This window comes from Mizuhopecten yessoensis, unplaced genomic scaffold (assembly GCF_002113885.1).
Source record: "Mizuhopecten yessoensis strain PY_sf001 unplaced genomic scaffold, ASM211388v2 scaffold7713, whole genome shotgun sequence".
In the NCBI taxonomy this organism is placed as follows: Eukaryota; Metazoa; Mollusca; class Bivalvia; order Pectinida; family Pectinidae; genus Mizuhopecten; species Mizuhopecten yessoensis.
In genome coordinates, this window is record NW_018407185.1 from 307,538 (window position 1) to 330,365 (window position 22,828).

The 22,828-nt window shown below is 34.7% G+C and overlaps 2 protein-coding genes across 3 annotated transcripts; one reads left to right on the forward strand and one right to left on the reverse strand.

Moving 5' to 3' along the window:
• The first annotated feature begins 5,706 nt into the window (after positions 1-5,706).
• LOC110454161 (achaete-scute homolog 1a-like) lies at positions 5,707-11,669 on the forward strand. The gene is made up of 2 exons (XM_021503536.1): positions 5,707-6,255; positions 10,586-11,669. The coding sequence occupies exons 1-2, from the start codon at positions 5,707-5,709 to the stop codon at positions 10,691-10,693; spliced, it is 657 nt and encodes a 218-aa protein (XP_021359211.1). The 3' UTR covers positions 10,694-11,669.
• Positions 11,670-16,576: 4,907 nt separating this feature from the next.
• LOC110454190 lies at positions 16,577-19,091 on the reverse strand. Of its 2 annotated transcripts, none has more exons than XM_021503567.1 (3): positions 18,125-19,091; positions 17,687-17,911; positions 16,577-17,366 (listed from the first exon to the last, which is right to left on the reverse strand). In XM_021503567.1, the coding sequence occupies exons 1-2, from the start codon at positions 19,022-19,024 to the stop codon at positions 17,690-17,692; spliced, it is 1,122 nt and encodes a 373-aa protein (XP_021359242.1). In that variant the 5' UTR covers positions 19,025-19,091; the 3' UTR covers positions 16,577-17,366; positions 17,687-17,689. The 2 variants fall into 2 exon arrangements, with proteins under 2 accessions (XP_021359242.1, XP_021359241.1); XM_021503566.1 differs by having other exon boundaries at positions 17,683-17,911.
• Between the last annotated feature and the right edge of the window lie 3,737 nt (positions 19,092-22,828).

Below are 22,828 nucleotides of genomic sequence, written 5' to 3' on the forward strand. Positions count from 1 at the left end.
TGTGCACAATTTCAACTCACTAGGGTATTTGAAACTTTCCGGTAATTTCAGTGTAATAAGAGAAAATGCTATTGACACATTTATACTTTCCTTTTCACTTTTTTTGACTACCGTATCGATCTTAAGCGGTGATATAGAAAAAATTCCATGCCCCTCAAATTCCGATCAGTCCAGCTCTATCAGTGACACATCTAGTCTTTCGTTGTTATTTTCTGACGAATAGCTTAACTAACATAAAATTCCCATCTTACCTCTGATGTACAGAGCCTGCGACCTAAACCCGAACTTCTCTTCACTGAATTATATAATTTTAGTATTCTAGCATTGACAGAAACTTGGCCAAACGAATCACAAATCGATAGCAATATAGCACTATCGAGATTTTTTTCCAGCTCGCATGCTACAGTGCGGAAGGTACAGACCGGGAGTGTTTTCCAGTAACACCAGTTGATGCGTCAATAGGTATAGTAGTCGTAGACTAATGGTATGACGTCGACAACGGTGAGAATAGGCGGAGGAGTAGCAGTTTATGTAATGAACGATATGTTTGTTAAAAGACGACATGACATTGAAGTAGGTGGCATAGAATGTGTTTGGATCGAGATTTCACATAAAGGACAAAAACTACTATTATGAACTTTTTGTAGACCTCCAAACTCTGACATAAATGATTGGAACAGAATTGAATTCCATTGATTAAGCATATACTACCGGGATTTGATGATATAGTTATAACAGGAGACTTTAACTCAATCATGGATTTTGTGCTCAAGCCGAATTTCGTGTTCCCGTTATCAATTAATAACTTGTCAATGATATGGGGAAACATTGAAGAGACTTAAAGCTGAACACTGTTTTCAATGTTTACATTTGACGTTTTGATCGTTCGACATGATTTTAGCTAATTACAAGAAAGTTGGTTTGAGCACAGAATCAATTCTTGAGTATGAGAATGGTTTCATGAATGCGAGCCCAGGTCCTCATTTTACAAGGTAAATGAATATCATTCTGCTGTATGGTATGTCGCAGCTCATGAACGAATACACATTTTACACTGAATCAAACTCTAGTCTATTGGATAAAGTATTAGTATGCAATGATCCTATTATTTCACGTATGTATTTAGGCGAACATTGTTTAGGGTAAATCTGAGCAATTCTTTCTCCCCTCTTTCCTATCCTATCCTCCCCCTTTTTCCGCTTTTACTCATATTCTCAACGCATTGCTGCATATTTCGTTCTCAAATAGTATAGTCATAACACATGTGTTCCTCAAATCGCATATGTATTTCTTCCACTGGAGATGGATCTACATAAGTTGTTTCCAAATCAAATTTCAGCAATTGTGTATTGCTTTACATCATATACTGTAAATTAAAAAAATAATTAAATTAAAGCTTATATTAACATTTTTAGAACAACACACGTGCTGTCATTGCCCTTTATACGGCCTACTTCGTCTCAAAACATCGTGCTTATTGTAACAAGCGAAATATCTGATTGTTCTAACACGGAGACACTTATTCCGACCAAAGAACACTTACAGAAGTTCATTAGGACGATCTTATTATACCGGATTATCCTAATAAATCTTGTAAGAATTTTACTGAAAAAATTACTATTGCTCGAGAATATATACCTATATAGTCTGCAACAATCAGACTCTGTGAGACGCCATGGATGTGTAACAAAATTCGTAGACTGATTCGTAAACGAAAAAGAACTCATAAAATCGCTTAATCTTCAAATTCCCCTTTTGTCTGGCTTAATTTCAGACGGTTACGTAACAGATGTGCTAATGCTTGTAGAATTGCTAAAAATAAACTTACCTCTAGCTTACGTGATACGAATAGTCTAAATAGCAAATCTTGGTGGAATACTATAAAATTATTTATCGGCAACCCTGATAAATCAAACTCAATTCCAATTCTAGTACATTCTGGTTCCCAATACGAAACAGCGGGTGATATAGCCAAACTGGTTAATTATTATTTTTTCTTCCCAGTCTGCTGTTGACGACACACGCTCTAATATCCCCGCTAACTAAACTCCAGTTCATAAATTAGACAATATCATTATAAGATGTTTGCGATGCTTTATTATATCTCGATACCTCGAAAAAGCTACTGGACCAGACCTGAAGAATCCACACATATTAAAAGAGGGCACAAATGAATTATCTTTGCCTTTATGCACCATTTTTAACTTATCTATACAAACTGGCATATTTCCAGACTATTCGAGAATAGCTCATTCATGTTATACCTGTAAATAAAAGGAACGAAAACGTATCGCCCTATTTCTCTTTTAAGTATTATTGGAAATGTAATGAAGAGGTTTATGTTCAAGTAAGGTCATAATGTTTTGAATGAGCATAATGTACAAAATGCCAATCTGGATTTCGCCCCGGCAATTCTACTGTAAAAATAAATAATAATAATAATAATAAATTCTTTTATTTAGACAGGGTAACATATTTAGATTTTCATCTAGTTTACAATTTGGCCCTGTAAGACACATTATATATACATACATAAAACAACAGCACATCACGCATACAGAGACATATGACATACAATAAAATAGAAAAAGTAGTTAAAAAGTACAATACATTATTAAGACAACCTATTATATTGTATCACTAAATATCACAGAATTGCATTTAGAACATTAGAACAAAATATCACAGCATATTACAAGTCAATACATACATATATTTATCACAGAGTAATATAAGGATTATCTCAGCAAATTATAATAAACAGAACCATAGGGATAATTTCAAATATTGTATTTTACAATATACATATAGTATATACCATATAGTACTCAGTTTCCCAGTGATTGGGAATCCCCTACCTTCTTGGTCCGCCGGTAACACATGGTATTCATGATCTAGTATTTTTAAAATAATTGGCCAGATATGCCTTTTTAAAAGCCAGAACATTTGTTGTGGTTCGTAACTAAAAGAATTTTTGTAAAAACTTGTTCTGCACTTGGGGATATAGAGCTGGTTCATTGCAGAAGATCTTGTGGTTCTTGTGGAAATCTGGGTTACATAGGTAAATACATTTCGTTTTAAAAATCATGGAACCTGGTCGTTAAGGATTTTATAAGTTAGAACACATTTTCTAAAAATATAAAAATCGTGAATAGCCATCCAGTTCAAAGTCTTTAAAAGTAACGAAGTTGGTGTACGAATTTCTCTTATATTTAGAATTACTCTTGCTGCTCTCTTTTGAAGTTTCAATATTCTTTCCTTAAGCGACACATTTGTAGGATTGCTCCATACTGAAGAACAGTACATAAAATGAGGTTAAACAATAGTCGTATACACCATTTTGGACATTTCTTGGGACATGAATTTTCTGATTCGTTTTAACACTCCAATTTTCTTTGATAATTTCTTACATACATATTCAATATGTACATTCCATGATAAACAGCTGTCAATAAAAACTCCAAGCAGTTTGGCATTGTGTACAGTTTCAATAATTATATCACCCACTTTAACACGCATCTGTCTGTGTTTTGATAATTTTGTGATGAGCCAATAAGCATGCTTTGGGTTTTTGTTAGATTTACACTCATTTTATTATTGGTCATCCACTCACTTGCTAATTCAAGGTCATCTTTTAACTTTTCTTCGACATCATCAACTGCATCAACTTTTACACCCTATGATGTGTCGTCAGCGTACATTACAACTGATGAATGTTTCAAACATGTTGGATAGTCATCCATATGCAAGATAAAAAAGAGTGGCCCAAGTATCGAACCCTGGGGGACACCGATGTTTATTTCCTTACAACTTGATAAAGTACCTTTAAAGTTTACCGCTTGCACTCTACCGGAAAGGTATGATTCGAAAAAGTTCAATGCTATATCAGAAACCCCGTAAGCATTAAGCTTATGCAAGAGCACTTTATGATTTACGGTATCAAATGCTTTACGAAGATCTAAAAACAAAACACCCGTGAATTTACCGTCATCAATATTTTTTGACCATTCGTCTACTAAACCTGTGAGGGCCGTTTCTGTTGAACGTTGAGGTCTGAAACCATATGCATATTGGGATTCAGTTAGAAGTTCATTTGATGACAAATGTTTATAAAAAGAGTTATGTACATGTCTCTCTAATATTTTGCTAACCACAGAGAGGACAGAGATAGGTCGATAGTTATTTACAGAGGTCATGTCCCGGCTTAAAAACCAACAGCTAAGGGTAAGGATTATATCAAGGAAAAGAGAATCTCCTGGTCATTCTGTCTTATATATTTATAAGGTTCCCTTACAAAATATGAAGCCACAAACATTAAGGTGTTACACTGTTTTTAAAAAAAATGTATAACTATAACATTTGGCATAGTAAAGATCTTGGATGGTAAAGTATGTAGGCCCAAGACAATGTCAAATGTCAAATATCTATCATACTACATGTCATTTTACACGAATAAAATATGGTTTAAACTAAATTTTAAGAGATGTTTGTGTCTTCCGGAAATTCTTGTTTTCATTGGCTGTACTGGAGAATATTTAAGAAGTCAACAGCAAATCTATTCACAGGCATATAAACCTAATCATGATTGCAGACAAATCTCACGAAGTGCATTAGAACCCTGGCTTAAACCAATGCAGTTAGCTACTTGTATAGTATACCATCAAAACTACTACGAAATAAACATACTTTGAACAAATTTATCAAGCCAATTAAATTGAAAAAAGGATCAAGCAAAAACAAGGTAATTCCAACTTGTCATTGCTTTCTCCCGTCATAATAGTTACATTTACATGACAACAATGATAATGGGCATAAACATGAAGTAGTTATATACAAAACTCATAAACAACGTTCACAATATACTGCTACATTAGATGCAATGATGGATATGTCTAAACACGTATGTTTTAGGGCCCACCGAAAGAACTGAATTGCCAAACAAAAGGAAATATTTTTTAAAAACTATATAGCTAAGGCATTACAATTTTGAAATTTTCATTACCAATTATTTACTCTGCATTAATAGTTTGTAATAACTTATATAAAACTCCACGAAAGGTTACAATTCTTTTCATTAATTTGTTTATTTATTTCATTTTTTTCTTATGTTATGTCTTTATTTATTTTAATTTAACAAATGTATGGTTAGGCAAATTGAAGGTTACTAAGCATTTTCCTGTTGACAATGAGTGACGCTTTCGATTTTGCTTTGTATTTGTCAGTTTAGATGATTACGTAAAACGGTGTGAAAACTACGCACGCTAACCTACAAATGTGTTAATTAGGAGTTGCGATAGTTTGTATAAATCAACGCTGAATTTCACAAATCTCATTTCAGCATCTTGCTTTCCGCTGAGAGAAAATCCGTTCTCCATAGGAATTCAAACATAAATTTATAATATATTTAATACACATGGCATTGCGATATTCTCATAATCATAGAAGTATGAAATATATGTTTTAGGATAGGATCGTGACATCATCTTACCGAAAAAGGAAAAGGAGAGAGGTCTATTTAATTTCTATTATTTTTATTGAACCCGAAATAATTGTTTCGTTTGCAGTATCCGATCTCAGTTAGCGAGTATCTCATTAATATTGCAAGAGCTAATCTCCGGTAGGCCCTTATTGTCGTTGGTTGCGTGCGGACATTCCAGAAGTGGACTGTTATCGTTGACGCTCTGTACTTTCGATCTACCTAGTATGATGACAAGCTGTCAGCAACATTTCTCTTCAATAGGTCAGCATCAGCAGCAAGCAGGTGGAAACTGTTTTCCTGCTTTAGGACCAGACACCCGTTCTTTTCAAATCTCTCGTCAAACGGCCATGACAGTGAAAGAAAGAACTAGCAAGAGAGCGAGTGGAGAGAAATCTGCTTATCGACATGTCCCTCACAGCCAAAAACCGCCACAAGTTGTCGAGCGTCGAAATGCACGAGAAAGAAGGCGCGTACAAGCTGTTAACACTGCCTTTTTACGTTTAAGGAAGCACGTGCCTTCCCATACGAAACAGAAAAGACTGTCTAAAGTGAAAACCCTCCGGGTTGCGATAGATTATATAAAGCAACTACAGGACATGATTGTTGACCATGATCATACCCCAGCCAGCTTCCACAGGAAGATCATGCCAAGCACGGACAATGTTGGCCAGGAAAACGTCATTCCTAAACTTAGAAATATTCACGACAACCTTGTAATGGTCCAAAGGAAGCAGCAATTCCCATGGGACATGCCAAAAAACTGTACTCCACAACAGGTGAGTTTTTAATTTGTTTAATAGTCTTTTGTTAGCATTTTAGAAAAGCGTGCGGATTTTTATATAATCTTAGTTTTATTAACTTATCTTCAGTGATAACTTAATATTAAATAATTAGTCAAGAAAAGATTGTAAAGGTAAGACTACTTTGAGGTTTTTTAAATCGTTGTCTTGAAAGGATATTTGTATCAAATTTGAAAAAAAACTAATTTGAATAGATGTATATTTCTCTTGATGTGATGTTTGTCTTAAAATTCAAAGAATGTCTAATTTAAATAGGTGTATATTTATCTTGATTTGTTGTTGTGAAAAAATTAAAGAAATGGTTATCTAATACTTTTTCAGCTTTAACATAATAAAACTTTAACATGAAACATAGTTTTGAGATTTACACTGGAAGACTTATAAAACATAACTACTAGAAATTCGAAATAAGGAAATAAATATTTATGAATTATTTTCTCGATACAGAAAGCCAAACAAAATAAATAGCACCATTTCGTCTCTTTAGAACTCATCAGTGATTCTTAAGGTTCAAAGAATAAAATGTCATGCTTAATTTGTTCCGAAACATACATGAATATAGAATTAAAGAGAAAGGATAGGAGGAACCTATAAAACATCTTATTGGCTACAAATTTATAACTTTACGAATTTATATCTTAACGAATTTATATCTTTACGAATGTATATCTATATGAATTTATATCTTTACGAATTTATATCTTAACGAAATTATATCTTAACGGAATTATATCTTTATACATTTTTATCGTTACGAATATATATCTCAACGAATTTATATCTTAACGAATGTATATCTTTATGAATTTATATCTTTACTAATTTATATCTTTACGAATTTATATCTTAACGGATTTATATCTTAACGAATTTATATCGTTATGAATTTACATCTTTACGAATTTATACATTTTCGAATTTATAACTCTTGGCGTCGAGAAATTAAGTGATAATTTACTCTAGAACTATTTACTATTAATCTGTTCCAGAAAACATTTAGTCATTAGGTATATGTAATAAATATATACCTGAATCATAACTTGAAGGAAAATTTCAAATCACCGAGAAGACATGGTTTTTCCTTATCTCCGCTTTATTTTCTCCTTTTCATCGATAAACAAAACGTTTGTATGAAATGATAGCAGTTATTTCTTTCAATTTATTACACATCATACCAACTTGTGAATAATTTTGTTGCTACAGTTTTATTGAAGCTTGAAGCCGTGATTCTCAAAGGCAAAAGTATTGGATATTAAACACCTTTTTAAACTTGGATGGTTTCTTTTTTGAGATATAATTAATTCACTTTCACCTCTTCGCACAAATAATAGAAACAAAAACGTAGTCGTCACTTATAGATTTAATGGTCAACAATTTAGCAGGATGTAAAATAGCTGCGGGAACCGAAGCTTCTATGTCCTATTTTTTATTTTATTTTTTATTTTTTATTTATTGTTTTCGGTTATATGGTCCGATAACAATAATAAAAAAAATTCGGACCATAGATCCGAAAACAATAAAAAAAACCAAAAAAACGTACATAGAAGCTACGGTTCCCGCAGCTAGATGTAAAAGTGATGAAGAAATCATTACACTTCTGGAGATTCTTGCGGCGACTTTTATTACTGAAATTTCTCATTTTTTCCATTTTCCTTTCTTTTGTTTTTGTGTTGACCTGAAGTATCGTTTTTATCTTTTTAACTTTCAATTTTTCAACTTTATCCCATTCTCTTTACAAAAAAAACCCAACTGCATAGAGAAAAGATATTACAATACACAATCAACTGTAAGATATATATGATAAACTTTTATAGACTTCTTAAGATTTTATTATTGGCAGCATTTATAAATCCTAAAGTTTCAACTTTTTAATTTTCTTTTCATTCTCTATACAAAATTACAAAATCAGAAATGCATTTAGAAAACATGTCACATTATGTACAATTACCTCTACATTGAGAATAAACTATGATTTTTTTTTTTAACGAAATTTTGATAAACATTTATAGACTTTTTCAGATTTTATTATTGGCAGCATTTATAAAGATATTCTAAAATTCAACTAACAATTTTCAACTTTCATTCATTGTCTTTACAAAATTACGAAATAACAAATTTATAGAAAAAAACATACAACAAAGAACAGATACAAAAAAAAGCTGTAAGATATATATGGAAAACAAGCAGTAAAATGAAATAGTGATAAACTTGCTTAGACTTCTTAAGATTTTATTATTAGCAGTATTTATAAATTTTGAAAATTCAATAACATTTTGCACAACATAAAAATCATTTATCTAAATATGACCCTCTTTCTATTGTCATCAAGTCAAGAGGCATTCTAAAAAAATCGCCAACATTTTGGGTATAACACATATTTCTCATACATTCTAATGTGAATATCAACATTATTCCGCTTTTCTTTTCTTCTTTAAATTTATGACTTGCAATTCTAATCATATGTACAGAAAAAACAACTTGATTACCATTTCCAGCTAATTTAAAAATTTCAATCATTATTTTTTTTTTATATTTTTTTATCACCCTATCTCAAATCTTGTTTAACAGTACTTTCTTCTCATATTTGGTTACAATTTTCCATGAAGGAAAAATTCCATTTATGCTTATTCATCTTAAGTAAGGACTAGATTTGTTTTCTTTTATAAACAATTCAAAGAACATATTACAAATAACTAGATTCAATATACATTCTGTAGAATGTATTATCCGTGGCAAATGACTGAATATTCTAGTTTTAAATTCAATTGATCAGTAGACGCACCCAGTTCTCTTTAAACCATGCAGTTTGGTGTATCGTTTTCAAATTCAGCAGTAATTTATAAAAAAAATAATAAATATGATCAATACCACGGATCGAAAACGCAATCATAAATCAAAATAGGTTACATAAGTTTACAAATGTTTACAAATGAATGAGTTATACACTTAATAGACAGACATAGTTTTCTAACGTTTCCAAGAAACATCATACTCATATATTGCTACTGTGGCTAATAAAAGATGAACGTCACACATACACAGGCGATTGCACAATTCAAATATTGTGATCGATACAGCTGACAAAAATTAATTACGAATTACAATAACAAAAAGTTGTAAATTCTGGTTGTTCTTAAAATAATTGTTTTTTTCCAGTATTTGTATTGTTTATATTAGCAGTTTGGTTAAAGTGGAGGTCTTCAATTTTTTTTTTTATAAATAATACTTGTACGAAACATTGAAGGGATCTGCATCTGCCGATGTTTAGAAATTAGCGCTTCACAATTAGTATGAAAACCCGCTGTCAATAGCATTAACACTGGGTGTTTATGTAGTTGGGTTGAGTCTACTATAAGTAGAGTTTAACTAATTGGAACAACCTGTGTAGATTTCAAACGAAATAAACAAACGTCGAAGGATATTGTGAAAAAAATGTTATAGTACTAAAAGCAATCTGAAACATATACATGTGACTGTTTCACACTCCCCTTTTACTTCTCAGTAGTTAAGACCAATTTGGATTTATTTTTTCGATTTAAACAAATTTATTGCTCCAAATTTGAGCAGAGGATTAGACAAATATCAACTTATCAACGCCTTTTTCTCTAATACAGTACATATTGATATGTACATGATAGCATTTAAACAAGGCATACATACTATATTATACATTTATTATATTTTACTTGAAACCTGCTCTTGGATTTGATAAAAAGTTGCACGTGTCTGAATACGTATTGTATTGGTATCTACGGACAGATTTGCACTGCCAAATAAAAATAAACCTAATTTAACTGGAGACATATTCAACGAGCTTATATTTTGAAATAGCATAATTCGTGCTGTATTAAAAAGCTTGCATTCTAAGAAAAAGTGGACATCATCCTCACAGGAATGTCCAAAAGCGCATGATGGATTATAAGCCAAGCTGTCGATAGTTAAACCTGAGTCGTTAATACTCCTTGGCTCTTGGGTAGTGTTTCAACTTGTTCCGTAAAGATGTAGGTGGTGTTTCTAAACTGCATTGAAAACAAATGTCATAATAATTTCAGGATACCCGTATCACGGCCAAAAGATATAACTAAGTTTCGGAATGTTTTTCCCCCGGCATGACTGTAGCGTTAATTCATCAATTTTGAAAAGAAAATCACACCATATGAGACTTTTCTGAGAAGAAAATATATATAATCAATTAATTCCAGTGCTTTGAGCGTAAAAACGGGATTAGCAACAGTACGGTGATCCTTATTCGTAGCTTGAACAATTTAATTATGTTTACTGAATTTGACTTTCCTGTTTGTTGTAGGTGAGTTATCCTTCCGCCCACACGAGCGATGATGACGACACAGTTGTTTCACTTCCGGAATATGGCTCTCTGGGAATGCACGAAATCACAAGCCTCCCGGACACGTGACTTCATTCCTCAATCTTCATTAGTTTACAGTTTATCTATGGATCATTCAACGTGGTCAGTTAAACAGCTCCTATTCATTCCCAACAGTGTGTTTCATACATCTTTTTTATCGTGTTTACCGGAAGTGCATTGTTTGACTGTTGTCTTGGATATAGGATTACGTCATAACTATAAAAAAACGCCTTTTTCCTTAATGTCTGGAGATTCCATTACAAATACAGAGAACAGTGAACATCGTAAGTCACTTCCAGCCGAAGTGGCATGAGTGTGTAACGACTGGATGCAAGGACATTTTTATAGTTATGAAAATGTTTGATGTTTTTTTTTCTTTTTCTTTTTTCTTCGAAACAACGGCTTTATGGCGGACTACCGAATACGGGGAGGCTGGATAAAGATAATCTGAATGTGCATCCGATATTTGTTCTTCGTTTTGAAAAATCGTGAAAACACGGATATTCCAGGCATAAAGTGGGTTCTAGGTCTGTTGTTTCTGCGAGAATGGTCTGTAGCCGATCGATTAACATGCCACCAAAAACGGCAAAGGAGTACCGGATATCGCGTGTCAAAAGAGCATATCAAAGGATACAATCATTTAAATGAAACGACATCTACAATATCTTCAAAGAAAGCCGGTCGCTGAACAAATTAGACATTCATTTAAACGTTTATAAAGCCTGGCATGGATGGAACTTAACGACCATCGATTGCCTTAGAGCGGCCATATTTGATGTTTCCTTTTCCGATAGAGAATACCCAGAATGAAGATACAATTGAAAATGCCGGTGATAATCTCTGATCGACGCTTTCATTGGTTTGTGACGTGATTACGTTTCATCACGGTTAAACATGATTTAATTATACTAAATATAGCTGCATTAATTGTAGTTACTAGGAAACACTACCATCAAGATGTAACGGCATTATTCAAAATGTTCGTTTTGTTTAATCACTATGTGTAGATATTATGTAAATATGATCATCACTAATAAAATGTATTTATGGAAATTAAAAGTTTTGAAAATCATCTTTTTAAACATGATTGACAAGATATGATATTAACTTAATTATTTTTACAACAACTATGAAACAAGTTATTTAACTTATATTAAACATTCTTGTTGGCCAGGATGCTAGCGCAAAGTAGGTCTGAATGTGGGAGGAAACCAGGCAGCTAACCTCATACTTTTTCACCTCCGAGCTGGGAATCGAACCCCGGCCGCCTTGATGAAAGACGAGAGCGCTATCAACGGCACCAGCCGGACATGATTGATAACGGGAGTTATAATATTAATATTGCTATCCTTCTTCGTCTGTCTTTGTGTGTCATACGTTTGCAATTGCATATAATCGAGTTCTTAAGACATTTAGGAGTAAAGGTGGGGTTCCTGCCTATGTTAACATTTCCATAGACCCTGCCAACGCACGGATTTTCATAAAACTTTGCAAGTACTTCAATCAAACCATGGCTGAACAGAAACAATAAGTTTTATTCGAAATCATGCAAAAAGAAAAGCCCCACAGGCCTGGCGTGCATTTTATCAAATGAATGCTTGTTATCCCCTTTTGAAGCTCCATAACATTTTTCTTACTGTATTTTATTCCGTGAAAAATGCCTTTATTGATAACAGACATGCTAACAGTTAAAATGATACCAATATTGAATATGTCCGTAAGATAGTTAAGTTGACAGTGAACAAAAACTGACCAGATTAAATCATTTTTCTGTTGAAATTTCTAATGCAGGTTATTTCAAACAACACATTTTCAAAGTTCCTCAGAGTGTCTCATTCAAATATTTTATCAAAATTTATTTTGCTGAATTTACTATCAGATATAAAAGAAATATTGAAATTAAACAACGGGAAAGTGTATTTTTTCGATAGTGTTGAATTTCTGCAACACAAGCGTGCATTTATCTAAATCTAGGTCACAGATGCACATTTTCCAACCATAACGTTTTACTTTTCTTGTATCACTATACAGCGTTTGCTTTATTTGTATCAATCACACATCGTCCCATATCAAGAGGGGGGAGGGGGTATATGTAAATGATCAGCGCATTAGCTAGACTGGGACACACACCAAAGACCTTCAAACTACTAGTTGTACTCTCTACCAACTAGGCTATCACAAATGATACCCCATATCAGCAAACAACTGACCTCTTAAAATTAGACACACGTTTACAAGATAGTTCTGATGAAGTTGGCTTTGAAAAATTTCCCAGAAAGTATGATATATAAGCAGTATATATGTGCAGACATTCCAACAGTTCGCTTACCAGTGGGGCAGGTACAGTACTAGTCTTTGATAGGATCTGTGGAATCTGCAACATCATACTGAACCCAGACATTGTATTTTGTTTGTGATTTATGTCTACAATGAATCTAATCCCTGAGCAAACCAGTTGAATGTTGATGCACCCAAAACTCAGTCACCTGAGGAAGTCCGCTATATATCCTGCTGCTTGCTGAACAAGTTCCAGAAATTTTGTATACAGGTTTTAAACCGAAAAGAACTATATAGTATCATAGTAGAAGAGACTAGTGTAAGACAATGTAAATACAACTTAATGAAAATGAAAAGAGAGTGTAGTCATAAGACAATAAGAATTTTTAAAAAATGAAATAAGCAAGACAGACCAAGCTGGAAGGATAGCTTGCAAGGCAACCAGACAGCAAATGTGTGTTGTGAGCAAAGGGTGACGTTATATCTTCAGTCAACGAGATGTTTGTATATGCTGGAGTAATGGGTAAATACTGGGGTATGTCATGATAATTACCTGCGTTCATCTGATGATAATGATGATGATGACGACGACGACATTAATGATGATATGTTGGTGATGATAATGATGATGATGATTTGATGTTGGTGCTGATAATGATAATGATGATTTGATGTTGGTGATGATAACGATGATGACGATTTGATGTTGGTGATGATAATGAAAATGATGATTTGATGTTGGTGATGATCATGATAATGATGATTTGATGTTGGTGATGATCATGATAATGATGATTTGATGTTGGTGATGATCATGATAATGATGATTTGATGTTGGTGATGATCATGATAATGATGATTTGATGTTGGTGATGATAACGATGATGACGATTTGATGTTGGTGATGATAATAATGATGACGATTTGATGTTGGTGATGATAATGGCGATGATGCTTTGATGTTGGTGATGATAATGATGCTGACGATTTGATGTTGGAGAGGATAATAATGATGATGATTTGATGTTGGTGCTGATAATGATAATGATGATTTGATGTTGGTGATGATAACGATGATGACGATTTGATGTTGGTGATGATAATGACCATGATGATTTGATGTTGGTGATGATCATGATAATGATGATTTGATGTTGGTGATGATAACGATGATGACGATTTGATGTTGGTGATGATAATAATGATGATGATTTGATGTTGGTGATGATCATGATAATGATGATTTGATGTTGGTGATGATCATGATAATGATGATTTGATGTTGGTGATGATCATGATAATGATGATTTGATGTTGGTGATGATAATAATGATGCTGATTTGATGTTGGTGATGATAATAATGATGCTGATTTGATGTTGGTGATGATAACGATGATGACGATTTGATGTTGGTGATGATAATGAAAATGATGATTTGATGTTGGTGATGATCATGATAATGATGATTTGATGTTGGTGATGATAACGATGATGACGATTTGATGTTGGTGATGATAATGACCATGATGATTTGATGTTGGTGATGATCATGATAATGATGATTTGATGTTGGTGATGATAACGATGATGACGATTTGATGTTGGTGATGATAATAATGATGATGATTAGTGTAGTCATAAGACAATAAGAATTTTTAAAAAATGAAATAAGCAAGACAGACCAAGCTGGAAGGATAGCTTGCAAGGCAACCAGACAGCAAATGTGTGTTGTGGGCAAAGGGTGACGTTATATCTTCAGTCAACGAGATGTTTGTATATGCTGGAGTAATGGGTAAATACTGGGGTATGTCATGATAATTTCCTGCGTTCATCTGATGATAATGATGATGATGACGTGTTGTTGGTGATGTTGTCGAAGATGATGATGATGATGATGATGAGGATAATGATGATGATGATGATGATTTGATGTTGGTGCTGATAATGATAATGATGATTTGATGTTGGTGATGATCATGATAATGATGATTTGATGTTGGTGATGATAATGGCGATGATGCTTTGATGTTGGTGATGATAATGAAAATGATGATTTGATGTTGGTGATGATCATGATAATGATGATTTGATGTTGGTGATGATAACGATGATGACGATTTGATGTTGGTGATGATAATGGCGATGATGCTTTGATGTTGGTGATGATAACGATGATGACGATTTGATGTTGGTGATGATAATAATGATGACGATTTGATGTTGGTGATGATAATAATGATGACGATTTGATGTTGGTGATGATAATGGCGATGATGCTTTGATGTTGGTGATGATAACGATGATGACGATTTGATGTTGGTGATGATAATGGCGATGATGCTTTGATGTTGGTGATGATAATGATGCTGACGATTTGATGTTGGAGAGGATAATAATGATGATGATTTGATGTTGGTGATGATCATGATAATGATGATTTGATGTTGGTGATGATCATGATAATGATGATTTGATGTTGGTGATGATAACGATGATGACGATTTGATGTTGGTGATGATAATGACCATGATGATTTGATGTTGGTGATGATAACGATGATGACGATTTGATGTTGGTGATGATAATGGCGATGATGCTTTGATGTTGGTGATGATAATGACGATGGTGATTTGATGTTGGTGATGATAATGATAATGATGATTTGATGTTGGTGATGATCATGATAATGATGATTTGATGTTGGTGATGATAACGATGATGACGATTTGATGTTGGTGATGATAATAATGATGCTGATTTGATGTTGGTGATGATAATGATGATGACGTGTTGTTGGTGATGATAATGATGACGTGTTGTTGGTGATGATGATGATGATGATGATGATGATGAGGATGATGATGATGATGATGATGATGATGATGATGATGATATTGATTATGATGATGATGATGATATTGATTATGATGATGATGATGATGGTGATGATGATGACGATGATGATGGTGATCGGGTATGTATGGCATGGCATCAAAAGGCATCAAAAGGTGGCCGCCTCCAAGGATGTTCTTTGGATTTATATCCAGTCAGTCTGTGCTAGTGGGGTAGATATATAGGATATGCTGGTAGACTATGTTCCCGGTTCTCAATTTTTATTAAAAAAAATCACTAATGTAAACAGTACCCTAAAACTAATTTGTAAAGACTAATGAAGATGACATCAAATATTGGGGTACCCCCTTATTTTCAGGGAAAAAAATCCAATACAGGCCCTTTCTGCCTTTTCTTTACAAACTTTAAAATAATGATATCAGTTTCTGAAGTGAATTCACCTGAACATTAAAATTGCAAAGTTTGAATAAAGTCCATGCGTGGGCAGATAAAAAAAAACTTTGAAGTTGAAGAATCTTAAAATAATAATAACAATTCGAGGTTCTTATATACCGCTTTATCACAACCTAGTTCGTAGGTCGTCTCAAAGCGGTTCACAAATTATTATCCGCGGTTATAGGGCCTTTGCAACCAGCCAATATCTGTCTCAACTCCCTGGGGAGCAGAGTGAAAACAATTAATTAATACACGCAACATTTGTAAAGACGAGAATGGATAAGGAAGGAGAGACTGTTAAACGTCCATTCAAACAATAATATCGTTATTTTGTAAATTAAAAAGGCAAGTGTTTCATACGTTTGTAAACCTTTATTGTCGACAGCCTCAACAGTGAAATACATGCACATGTATGAGTTATCTCCCTTGACCTGTAGATCGAGTCCCAGAACGAGTGCACACATTTCTCTATAAATTGTGATGTGTGAAGCCAAAAAAGTAACGTGAAGCATACATATCACTATTTTTGGCCTAACAGACATCCCCGATTGTTCATTTGGTATTAAGAATCGATAAATCAAATAAGTTATAACAGAGGTATAAGTTATTACAGAAGAAAGAAGAAAATTAACTTAAATTTTACTCGATTTTATGACTTACGCTTTTTATAAATTGAAATATAATAAATCTATATTACAGTTAAATGTATATTTTGTACACTGCTTCAACAGGAAGAGTATACAAGTGAGTCCTGCTTACTCTCACAAACAGACGTTTTCAGGTCTAGTCAACTATCATATATAAAAAGCTCTTTGAACTAGTTACCCGAGCAAGTTTCAATATTCGTATCGATGACTCCATTTTTGAAATAATGTTATTTGTCATAAGTAATGTGTACGAACAGGACCTAATTGGTTGCACTTGATTTTCATATGCAAATATTCTTATATGTCATATCACTCCAAAATGTGTCTATTTCAAATCAAGATATCTTCTGAATTCGGGTCCATACAGATCTTTGGTCTAAATTATCGTGCACCAACTTAAAAAGATGGTTTCAATGATGTCTGTTATAGTCAGATTCACAACCTAACTTTCAGGGGAAAAGCCAGAACTCCCGTTACCATCATGGCGTCACTGGTTTCTTTGATCAAACTGAAACATATTTCAATCAGGCTGAAATTAACATTCATTAGAAATATATTTCGATTTCAAAATACACAAATGTTCAATGAAATAGTTAATTTTACTGCGAAATTTATTATCATATTCATTTACAGTACCATGTTCGTGTAAATTAGCATCATGGTATTTAGTCTATCTAGCTGTACTCATTCATAGCGACATCGAAAGGTACATACAAAAAATATGTCTGATCATTTATATCACATACAATATATTTTATTGCCATTCGGAGTTACTCTTGACTGTTGACACCATAAACACTTAGTTAACATAACTATATGCTCACCTACACTCTATCGCCATTCGGAGTCCCTCCTCTGTTGGCTGACAATCCACTGCATAAGGCGATCGTCTGCTGTTGCCAGTCCCGGCACGATCAGCTGAGGGCGACTCACGGTGTTAGCAAAATAGTTGCTATACCTCCTTCCTTTTTCAGCCACGGTTTCGGAACTTGAATCTTCTGTCGGATTCTGGAACTGGAGGCTGAAGGACGGCAAACGTGGGCCACGTGCACCCTGAAGAGAAAACAGCATTACGAATAAACAACGACACTTCCTTAATCCCATTTCCGCTAAATCAAAATAGTTATTTCCGGTTTGGTTGTCTATTCTTCTTCTTCACTTCCGCTGAATACTAGCGGGCCATCAATGCTGATGATTTATCACTATTAAATATATATTTTAAAAGATACAAAATTTTATTAATTGCAGTGTTTAAGCGTTCCTTACCCCTGGTCTAAGTTGCCTGTTTCGGTAGTCCCTGGTCGCTACGGCTTGCTCGTCAATCAGTTTCTCCACTTCCGTCTCAAACTCTCCAATATCCTGAGATACTTTCGCTGGATCTGGTACTATGGCAGCCAAGTTCCTGGTTCCTATCGCGGCTTTTGGCCTGGCAAAAGCCCGGAAGTTGAACGTGGGAGGGAAAATGGACCCGTCACTGCTGGAGGAGGAAGATGACCTTCCATCGTCTTCTATTTCTAGTTTTGACATTTCATATCTTTCCAAAATGTCGTCAATCAGCGCCAACGCTTGGTCCTCGTGAATCTCTCTGTTGGTAGCCACTCTCTGTGAAAGGCTGTGCATTCTGTTGTTGGCTCTTTGCAAAGCAGTTTTCTTGAAGTCTTGACGCGAAGGAGTAGGCGGTCTATCCCATTCGCTTGATGACATGCCATCTCCATTCCCATTCCCTCTCCCGAGGTCTCCATCTGATGACAGCTCGTCTTGAATATTTAATTTGCTTCGCTTCCCTATCCGGAAGAAGTTTGATAGTCTTGATGAAAGTCTGGAAGAAGATCGACCTTTCCCTGTTACAGATGATAAGTCGCTGTTTGATGAATCCTGTCTTAAGTCCGAGGTTTCTGTATGGTAGGGTGGGATATTCATTTCGCTCTCAGATTCATCCATGTAATTTGGAGGGTACCTATGTAGACTTATCACATCGTCTTCCTCTGCATTTGACACTGACAGAGCTAGGTGACATTTTTCTACAATATCTCTCGTAGCTGGCGCAGTGTGGCATTCCAATTCTTTCTTGTAGTCTGTGAATATTGAAGTCTGGCTTAGGACTTCCGATGTTTTCTCGTCAGCCTCACGTGACGGATCTCTGACCTTCGTGAAGGTACAACCCATGTTTATCTCGATATTAAGAAGGAGGTAGAATATGTGTGTTCATCATATAGCTCGTAGCTAGGCTAGAGTTGCGCGATCCCGGAATGCAATTATAACAATGACTCTGACGTCATAATGCTTCATTGACTATATGACGTCATAATGTTACTTCGCTCTCTATTGCATACGCCGTGGATTTCAGTCTCTGTGTGGCTGTGCACACTTTCAAATATTACTCATTCGGCGATTTAATTATTTGAGGGCTTTCAATGCGTAAATTGTTTTCTTACATTAATTACTCATTAAAAGCTTTCCCTTCTACAGATAATAACTCCACTCAAACCGTTCGATCGCAACATTCGAATGGGCGCTCGGAAAACCTCTGGTGTTTTCTTCCACATTTAGGACAGATATACGTTCAAAGATATGTCAACAACTTAATCGAACAGCTGTTGTTTTTTTTGCTGTGCTAAAAGTAACAGAAATATGCAATTACAATGTAGCACATTTTTTTTTCTCTCTTGTTGTTAGTTTTAACATAAAATTTCTCTTTTAGACCTATCACCATCCAAATCAATTATCGTATGTATGTTGTTCTCACATTTAACCCCAGAAATGCCATTTACGATTGCATTACAATCTTAAACCGTAAAAGTCAACTGTCAGTCTGACAAAGAGGCGGGAGTTTCTTATATTAAAGTGAAGAATTAAAGAAAACAATAAATAAACATAAGTATTCGTTCACACTATCATTCAGTGAAAAGATTAGGTAGTCCGTTTGAGTTAAATTACGCTTTGGTAAAGCTAACTTGAGATGGATAGCTTTGCAAGAGTACTACTGGTCTATAAATACAAACCATCTACCTCATCAAGTGCGCAGTCGAATCGGATACTTTGACCGGTTTTCTGGTTGATTGGAGATGAAGAAAAATATCCCTTGAATCATATTAGTCACCAGAAGTAGATCAGGCGCCGTCTTTATGAAACCGTTCTCATGCTCAAAACTCGGAGTCTGTGCTCAAGTCCAATTTTCGGTCTTGCTTGGTGGTAAGTGTATGAAAACAATCACATTTTGACCATTGGAAGAATTTTGAGCGACTGTAAGCCAAATACCGTTTTCAATGTTTATAGTTGTTTTTTTTACCTTGTCACTTGAATTTAACGGGTTACAAGAAAGGTGATTTGAGCACAGAATCAATACTTGAGCATGAAAACAGTTTCATGATTACAGACCGAGGGTGATTTTGTATTGAAATACAATCATAAGCACGAGTTGTCCCCCTTCAACTATACAATTTATCAAGGTTCAGCTTGCGTACTTGAAGACAAATATGGCAATTTCCCTTTGTTCCCCGGATTTGTTTTTAATTTTTTATCTTAATGATACGGTTCAACGGGTTTTGTAGGCAAATCATCTGCATAAGCCAATTAAACTTGCTGTCATTACTAAAGGAAACAAATTGACATGATCTTGATAACTTGTTTCCGGAGCCCTTGCATACTGACTGTAGCAAAAATGAAATAGCGTCAAGTTTAATTTAAGATACTTTTTCTTTCGCCGGTAGTAGCATACCAGTTTATCCTTATACAATATAATAACAAAGTTAAAATGGTATTAATATATATTTCCTAACCCTTCTCATCATGTTCTAAGCAACAAACTTTTCTGGATACAATGTATCATTTTGAACAATGAATTTATTATAGTCAGGGTTTCTATTAGAGATGCTTCAATCTACACAATTTCCGTGTATAGGTGTTCGGTCTATCAAAGTTCCGTTATAAAGAAGTCTGATGTATCGAGGTTCCGTTGTAACCTAGTCTGATGTATCGAGTTTCCGTTGTAAGCTAGTATGATGTTCTGTCGATGTTCCGTTATACGGCAGTCTGATTTATCGATGTTCCGTTGTAAGCTAGCAGTATGTATCGAGGTTCCTTTGTAAGCTAGTCTTATGTATCGAGGTTCCGTGGTAAGCTAGTCTGATGTATCGAGTTTCCGTTGTAAGCTAGTATGATGTTCTGTCGATGTTCCGTTATACAGCAGTCTGATTTATCGATGTTCCGTTGTAAGCTAGCCTGATGTATCGAGGTTCCGTTGTAAGCTAGTCTGATGTATCGAGGTTCCGTTGTAAGCTAGTATGATGTACTGTCGATGTTCCGTTATACAGCAGTCTGATTTATCGATGTTCTGCTGTATAAGTGTCCGATGTATCGAGTATTCGTTGTATAGGTGTCCTATGATTCGAGATTCAGTTGTACAGGTGAGTAGTGGTCTGAGACGTATATAAGTGCACTGTATCAAATTTCAATTGTAGAGGAGTTCGATGTACATGTATTAAAATCCCGTTGTATAAGTGACCGGTGTAACAAGGATTCGTTAAATAAGTGTCTATTTTATCGATGATTCGTTTCACAAGGAGTCCGGAAAATCCGGTATATCAGGGTTCTGTTGATGTGAGTCCTTGTATAAAGGTTCTGTTGTGTAGGAGTCAGGTGTATTGAGGTTCTGTTGTAGAGAGTCATGTATATCGATGTTCTTTTTAGGGAATCCGGTATATAAAGGTTATGTTGTATAGGAGTCCGGTGTTTCAGAGTTATGTTGATGTGAGTCCGGTGTATAAAGGTTATGTTGATTGGAGTCCGTTGTGTCGAGGTTCTGTTGTAGGGAGTCCGGTATATCGAGGTTCTGTTGTAGGGAGTCAGGTGTATCGAAGTTCTGTTAAGGGAATCCGGTATATCAAGGTTGTGTTGTAAAGGAGTCCGGTGTACCAATGTTCTGTTGAAAGGAGAACGTCGATAAATGTTCTGTTGTATAGGAGTCCGGTATATCGAGGTTCTGTTTAGGGGAATCCGGTATATCAAGGTTTTGCTGTATATGAGTCCGACGCATAAAGGTTATGTTGATGGGAGTCTGTTGTGTTGAGGTTCTGTTGTAGGGAGTCCGGTATTTCTAGGTTCTGTTTTAGGGAGTCCAGTGTCTGAATTTGCAATGTATGGCGTTGAAACCCATTAACATATATATACTGTCAATAAATACCTTTTGTTAACTGAAGAATGAAATAATGGAATTTATGTCGGGTGCAGGTCGATATTTTTTCTCCGGGTACTCCGGTATCCCTCAGCCACCTAAACCTGGCACGTCCTTAGATGTCCATATCTATTAAAAGGACGTCAAGCACAAACTACAGTAACAGACATCCACCCAGCTACAATTGTAGCTGTCAGCATATGATGGATAGGCATTGATAATCGCTCGAAATTATAATGAATTGTTGTTAAAGTATTATTCCTGCGTCCATTCTACCGCTGATACGGTATCTCTTTGGCGAGTTTTGATAGATTGGGACTTCCATAATTCAAAGTCTCATCAAAATTTGAACAAATGAGAAATTGATTGGAATTTTATACAATTGATTTTCATAATTCATTACCATTCTAATTATTTCGATTGTTGAACGAGATATCAAATTCAAGTTCTTTCAAAGATTTTATGTAAATTAGCCATTTCGTTCTCATATGATGCTACTGATAAAATGTTGTTCACAGATTTTATTCACAATTACCATGCGGCCAAGACAATCGACGATTGGATGTGCTTTCATTTGAAAGTTTCATTTTTTTTTTCTTCTTCATCTTATACATCAAATTGAAATTACAATCTATCTATGGGCTGTAAAACCCGTTTAAATTGTTTGAATTGTTTCTGCACTCTCGTTTAACCCAGCCTAACAGACGGTAAGGTAAGATTGCATGATATGTTTGTGTTACCGTACCAAACCGACTATAACCGCCAGCTCGTTTAACCAAAATGTAAAGTCACAAACT

Coding starts and splice junctions, on each gene's coding strand:
- LOC110454161 (XM_021503536.1), top strand. CDS start 5,707: ATGACAAGCTGTCAGCAACATTTCTCTTCAATAGGTCAGCATCAGCAG. Junction 6,256..10,585: donor AAAACTGTACTCCACAACAG/GTGAGTTTTTAA, acceptor TGTTTGTTGTAG/GTGAGTTATCCTTCCGCCCA.
- LOC110454190 (XM_021503567.1), bottom strand. CDS start 19,024: ATGGGTTGTACCTTCACGAAGGTCAGAGATCCGTCACGTGAGGCTGAC. Junction 17,912..18,124: donor ACAGGCAACTTAGACCAGGG/GTAAGGAACGCT, acceptor TTTTCTCTTCAG/GGTGCACGTGGCCCACGTTT.